This window comes from Solanum tuberosum, unplaced genomic scaffold, assembly GCF_000226075.1.
Source record: "Solanum tuberosum cultivar DM 1-3 516 R44 unplaced genomic scaffold, SolTub_3.0 scf00981, whole genome shotgun sequence".
In the NCBI taxonomy this organism is placed as follows: domain Eukaryota; kingdom Viridiplantae; phylum Streptophyta; class Magnoliopsida; order Solanales; family Solanaceae; genus Solanum; species Solanum tuberosum.
Window position 1 is genome coordinate 11,432 of NW_006239889.1, and position 7,048 is coordinate 18,479.

The window sequence follows — 7,048 nt, forward strand, 5'->3', positions numbered from 1 at the left end:
GTTCTATTTGTTGTTGAACCTATGAGAAATAGATTTCAATATATTAATTCAATACACCATGTCAACAGTTATACCCTTCTACGTAGTATTTTTTTAACTTGAGAGTTTATGATCGGGCGGCTAGCTAAGTGCATCAAGGGTTGATCATGATTCATGTTCCTACTATATTACACTACTACAAAAAAAAAAAAAAAAAATTCATCAATGTGACATGTTTATGCACGTGGAGTGTACAAACAGAGTTATGATATGAAACTCACACTCCTAATAGCTTAGAAGCAAAAGATGGCATAATATACCACTCATGAACCAAGATCGCTACTTCCCCAGTTTCCCTTCTCAAATGTAATCAACAACAAAAAAGTATCAAGCAGTAATTAAGATAAATTGTTTGTTAAAGAAATTACATTTGATTGTTACAACATATATAGTTATAAAACCTACAACCCATTTGCTCCAAATAAAAATAAAAATTGCTTAGAACTTAGAAGCAAAGGATTTTATTTATATATTAAAGCTCGTCCAAATTAAAATACTTAGTCGAAGGTGCATCTACATTAATATTGTCATCATATGTTGACGGATTCAACAAACAGCGAAGTAATCAAGTTTTTAGTTTCGCAATTGGAATTTGTGTATCCATCATGACCACCTCCGAAAGTTGTATCTGCCGATCGCGCATAATTTAAAGCTTGTTCGAGGATAAAAAATGGTACTTTCCTCGTGAGAAGAAATTCCTTATTTATGTCTTTCCATGCATTTGTGACTTCCTTCTGCATCTCAATGCATGCTTCCTCTTTTGAAGCTCCATATTCTTTTATGTAGCAGTCGATTATTGAAGCAATATGTTCTATTTGTTGTTGAACCTATGAGAAATAGATTTCAATATATTAATTCAATACACCATGTCAACAGTTATACCCTTCTACGTAGTATTTTTTTAACTTGAGAGTTTATGATCGGGCGGCTAGCTAAGTGCATCAAGGGTTGATCATGGTTCATGTTCCTACTATATTACACTACTACTACTACTACAAAAAAAAAAAAAAAATTAACAATGAAAATTTATAGCTAAACAATAAAATTTATCATTATTATTGTACTTACTTCATGATCAGCAATATCGTCCATAAATCGGGCAATTAATGATGCAGCACGAACAATCAAAGGCTCATTTGTTATCCACTCAATAGTCTCTTTTGTGATAAGTTCCTCCATGCCAATCAAAGAATGTGTTACATAAAACATACCTGTTCCGGTTACTAGTGCATTTGTCATATATTCATCATATTTTGGAATGTAGCCATCATTCAACCAATCAATTTCCTTCATATAGGCTGTCGCAAGCCTTTTCATCTAACCAAAATATATCATAGAAAATGTAAAAATAGATACTCATAGTGAATTACGTATATACCATATTTATTTATTGATCAAAGTGTGTTATCCTCGATCAATTGATGAATACCTCATTTTTTGCATAGTACACGCTCTCCGATTTACCAGCTTCTCTGGTCAATACTTGTTCCATTTCATCGTACATGTTGAGAAGTTCTTGATAACTTATTCTCATATATGGCGGTAATGAATCCATAGCTCTTATGTCCCATCTACACTTGACGGTTCAATTATGTGAGTAAAAACTTAAGGTATTAGATAGATCACACTTTTATTTATTTAATTATATATGTCTTCAGCACACATCTTTTACGTCTGTGAAACCATATTGAATGGTGTGATTGACCATATCATTCAAAAGCTTCACATATTAGATATATCACGCATTTATTTACTTATTTAATTATGTCCTCGATCAACACACAATGTATATAAATAGTACCTCTGAATGGCACTTGTGAAAAGCACAAGTTCATCAAAGGTTCCGTAAGCATCATAGGTGTCATCAATAATAGAGTTCATATAGAATACTTTTGCAAGTATTTTCCTCATTCTACTATATTGAGGGTCAAAAGACATTCCATTCATCCAGAAATAACCCTCCACCAATCTATCTTTTCCATATGGCAATTTCTTTGCAAAATCCAAATCTTTCCACCACCTACGTACATAGCAATCGAGACCAATATTAATTGCATATTTATCTTATTAATTAATTAATCTCAATGAATATATATATATATATATATACCTTGTTATCTCATTAAGCTCTTGCTGATGCAACTTTTGCAACATGTTAAAATCCAATTTCGCGAATTTCAAGAGTAAACTATTATGTGCTTCGATGTTTCCGTAAATGTGTATGTATTTCCTTGCTCCCACTCTTGGTACAGTTTTACGAATAGGCTTGCTTAAGGCTTCAGTAACTTGAACCTTAAGCGAGTTATTGGTCATGTTGGGGAGCATGGACTCGAGATGAGTGGTGGTAAATGTAAGAGCTTCTTCAAGAATCTCCTCATCATGCACTCTCATATGTGATGCTTCATATAAACTTAATAATCCCAGCACATCACGAGTTTCCTTAAATTTTCCTCCATGGTCCGTGAATTGCTTGAACACATCTGGTTAATTAACATCATATTTATAATTTGACAGAACAAAATTTCAGAATAATTAAGCCAAAAGGAAATAGTTTTACTTTTGATAGACAGTGTAGAATTATTACAATTAAAATTACCTGAAGACATGTAATGGCCTTGTTGCCTCACAAGTCGGAAACGAAGAGAAACAATGTAAAGGTTGTCATCATTCTCACTCTGAAGTTGGGACATTGTCGTATCAAAGATGTTTTGAATGGATTTTTCGATTTCATTATCGAAATGATATGATACTCCCAATCGTTGCATTGTGTCTATCAGAACAAGTTTTTGTGCACTGTTATCTGGAGTTTCCACCAACATTTTCATGACTTTTTCTTTTAAATCTTCAACTTCAAGTTTCTCTTGGCTACTAATTTCCTGCATTTCAAAGTATAATATATATAATATGGAATAACAACAAGAAAACATGAAATCAATTAGCTGCAGAATTTAATTCTTAGTTAATCCCTCGCTATATAAAACGCTCATATCATAGCGAATTAAATTTTCTTTGTTAATACATACCTAAATGGGATTAGCCTGAAATTTTTGTTGTTTAGCTATAAAATTTTATCTATCGCATACATTGGAGTCCTAGTTATAACTTTCAGAAAGAATATTACTCCTAGTTAGATCCACAAAGACAGACTGGTGCACTAAACTTGCACTATATATATACGCGTACCGTAAGTTGAGGAGTGTAGGAGAGAAAATGACTTCCCCAGAAAGTTGGTTCAAAATTCGCTAAGTGACGAGATTTTGAAGAAGCATTTGTTGCTAATTCACGAGTCATCTTCCTCATCTTGTAATCCCTCACTAGTACTCTATGTTGAACTGATGTTTTAGAGAGGAAACTCAAACTATGTCTCCCAGTGCTGGATTGAAAAATTTGTCAAGTTGGGAGAAACCACTATTGCTTGACTCATTCTTTTTTCTTTTCTCTCCCAAAAAGTTGTCTTTTTTAAAAATAAAAAAGTGTTATAAAATAAAGCATGTGCAGTATTATAAAATGATAAAAAGATAGAGAGAAAGAGTAGTACTAACTTTGTATTCACTTTTTGTGTTTTTCTCATACTTAAAGATGAGTAACTAATAGACTATTTATAAGTCTCATGAATTCAAATTTACTTGGCCATACAAACAAGATATAGTGTGTTGGCCTCATTACTTGCAGTACATAATAGTTAGGTACAAAGAATGGCCTCATGACCATCCACATTGTTTTACAACAAAAAGGTTTTATATCTAAACTTACGCCTAATATAATGAAATATTTATAGAGATAATATTTCAGATGATCACGCAAACTTATTGAACTTTTTTAACATAAAGTCACTATGCATGGACTTAACTTTGTAAGTAAATCACATGTAGATGAGTGATTTTCTTTGAAAAGAGCCTATAATTGAGTGATTTTTGAGTTAAAATTATATCTTAGTGACTTTTTCTGAAAATATCTCATAATTGATGAATGACTTTTGAGTTAAAAATTTAAAATTAAGTGACTTTTAGAACATAATGATTAACTAGTGGGTAGTTTGATTATTCTTTATTTACTAATTAATTTATTTTTTATTTTCTTACCTTATATTTTTAATTTTATTTTTTGTGTATAATTAAAATAATCAAAATTAAATCGAATCAAAATCAACAATAATCAAATTGATTTGTGACATCCTACTTAACCATTTGTTCATTTTTCACTTGTAGTTTTCAATTCCCATATGTCTGTAGTCTCATATATCTCATGTGCAAGCAATTCCATGACACATTTGTGGTTGTCAAAGCTTTTTCAAGAATCTCTTCGTTGTATTTTTAGATGTGATATCTCAACAAACTTAATAATACTTGAACATCAAGAAGAGTTTGTATAAATTTTCTATTAGTCCCTAACTTGAATTTAATAATGCTTAAACCACATTAGTCACGAGTAAGATTTTTTTTTTTTTTTAATTTTGATACATTTGTGGTTTGTCAAGAATTTTTTAATAATGCTTGAACATCAATGGTAGCTTTGAATTTTCTATCATGATTTCTGAATTAATTGTAAATAATTAAAGATAGCAATAGAACAGGGCGAGACAGATTTGAATCATATGTGTGGTGGGCGCGGGTAGATTTATGCTGAGTTAGAAAATTTATGCGAAATCAGACGACTAAACTAAAAGGAAATATTTTCTTATTTATTTATTAATTAATTCTTCAAGTTAGTATATTTATTTTCTTATAAAGTTTTCTTTTGAATTATCTTTTTATTTATTGTAAGCTGTTTTGAAATTCACTAAGTTATTAGAATAATTTCTAAAAAGAATTCATTTGGATTAGCTGGAAATTTTCTATGGAATCACATTTCACTTCTTTTGTTTATTAACTTGAGGGCTTCAACAATTTCTTTTAAAATATTTATTGCCTACACCAATTTGTGGGACCTAGTCGTATTTAAGGTAAACATGGTATAATGTTAAAAATTTTGATACGATAATTTTGTTTTTTTAGAATATTATATTATTACTATAACAAATTAATTTAATATTATAAAGTTCATTCAATATTTTGTGGTACAATTAATTGATAACTATCTCTCCCAATATTATATTAATTGTTGTCTAATCAAACTGTTAACATTTATATATATTTTTAATCTGGACAGCTTTGCATGCTCTAAAATTGGGCACCTTTTTTTGTAAGTTTCATTTAAATGTTTGTTGCCTATAGCAATTTTTCAAGAAAAAAATAATAATTAAAATCTGGACAGCTTTGCTTGCTCTAATAGTTGAGAAAAATTGACAAATGATAAATAATTGAACAAGTACTGCAGTATTGAAAAATGATAGTAATAAATAAATTTTAAAAATAGGTGGGAATGTTTTCATTAAAAAAAAATTCATTCAATTAAAAAAAATTAAATTATGCGAGATCACGAATTTACGGGAAGCAAATTTATGCAGGATGAAGCGAAGCGGGTTGAAAATAAAAAATTATGTTATATGCAATCGAACTGGATAATTTTTATTTTTTTTACAAATTTATGTGAATTAACCCTGCAATCACCCTGTCCCACTCTATTTGTCATCTCTACAAATAACAAGAAAAGGGGAAGCTGTGCTTCACACGGGCTCAATTATTATTTGAAATTCGTAATTTTTAATCGTGATAATTTTTAAAATACAATAATATTTGTTTTTTCTACTAATAATATCAACAATTTAACATTAACATTAGAAATCAAAGGAAATTTATGAATAAAAAGGCTGAGAAATAATAAGCAAATGTAATTTCTTAGTTAATAATAATGCAAGAGACAACTAAACCAAAAGTTTAAATTTAAATCATAGGAATATTTGCTACATTTTAAGTAGTACTTATTTAGTATGATTTTTTTGATAATGTTACTATATAAGAAATGTGGATAAGCAAGTAGCACTCCGTTAACATGCTTGCTTATTCACATCTCAAACAGACAAACAAGGCTCACTTCTCTATTAATTTGCAATTGTCCCATTGTATTGCTCGTACATATTTACATAGCAAAAAGCCTTGGGGTCACTCAGTCAGTGCCCACTTCTCTATTAATTTATTGAGAAGTGGACCCTATTTGAGTGGGCCCGTGCGAAGCACGACTTCCCCTTTTCTAGTAACTTTAGAAACGTGCATAATTAATATATGTATAAATTATAAAAAATTATGTACTATTTATGTAAGATTGAAGATGGAATAATTAAAATAGAAATAATTAAATTTTAATAATTACTATTTATTTAAAATTACATAGTTAGCATATCAAGGTTTTTTAATTTTTCTTTTCATATTTTATCCTCAACATTAATTACTTATTCCAAATCATTTTTCAAAATGTATAATTATATGTCAATTAATATAAATATTATGATAAAATAGTTATATTAATTTGAATTTAAGAAGCTATAAAATTTAAAATGAACATTTGAAGAAATTACAAATATTCAGTGGGTCCTCAATTGGAAGGCAAATGAACAATATTCAAGTGGCCCAGTGTTTTTTTACTGTGTAAATATGTATAAGCAATACAATTACAAATTAATAGAGAAGTAGGCCCTGTTTGAGTGGTCCCAAGACTTTTTGCTATATAAATATGTACGAGCAATACAATGAGACAATTGCAAATTAATAGAGAAGTGAGCCTTGTTTGTCTGTTTGAGATGTGAATAAGCAAGCATGTTAACGGAGTGCTACTTGCTTATCCACATTTCTTATATAGTAACATTATCAAAAAAATCATACTAAATAAGTACTACTTAAAATGTAGCAAATATTCCTATGATTTAAATTTAAACTTTTGGTTTAGTTGTCTCTTGCATTATTATTAACTAAGAAATTACATTTGCTTATTATTTCTCAGCCTTTTTATTCATAAATTTCCTTTGATTTCTAATGTTAATGTTAAATTGTTGATATTATTAGTAGAAAAAACAAATATTATTGTATTTTAAAAATTATCACGATTAAAAATTACGAATTTCAAATAATAATTG

At 29.2% G+C, this 7,048-nt stretch overlaps 1 protein-coding gene across 1 annotated transcript; it reads right to left on the reverse strand.

The window, feature by feature from the left end:
* Positions 1-358: 358 nt before the first annotated feature.
* On the reverse strand, positions 359-3,542 carry LOC102597215 (germacrene C synthase-like). Its single transcript, XM_006367774.2, has 7 exons — positions 3,223-3,542; positions 2,636-2,915; positions 2,150-2,519; positions 1,841-2,059; positions 1,469-1,610; positions 1,108-1,356; positions 359-866 (listed from the first exon to the last, which is right to left on the reverse strand). The coding sequence occupies exons 1-7, from the start codon at positions 3,337-3,339 to the stop codon at positions 570-572; spliced, it is 1,674 nt and encodes a 557-aa protein (XP_006367836.1). The 5' UTR covers positions 3,340-3,542; the 3' UTR covers positions 359-569.
* Between the last annotated feature and the right edge of the window lie 3,506 nt (positions 3,543-7,048).

What these genes read in the sequence shown, in the direction of transcription:
- LOC102597215 (XM_006367774.2), bottom strand. Translation starts at nt 3,339, where the DNA reads ATGAGGAAGATGACTCGTGAATTAGCAACAAATGCTTCTTCAAAATCT. An exon ending in CCTACACTCCTCAACTTACG is followed by an intron (nt 2,916 to 3,222) that starts GTACGCGTATAT and finishes TTTGAAATGCAG; the next exon opens with GAAATTAGTAGCCAAGAGAA. An exon ending in TTCACAAGTGCCATTCAGAG is followed by an intron (nt 1,611 to 1,840) that starts GTACTATTTATA and finishes CGTCAAGTGTAG; the next exon opens with ATGGGACATAAGAGCTATGG.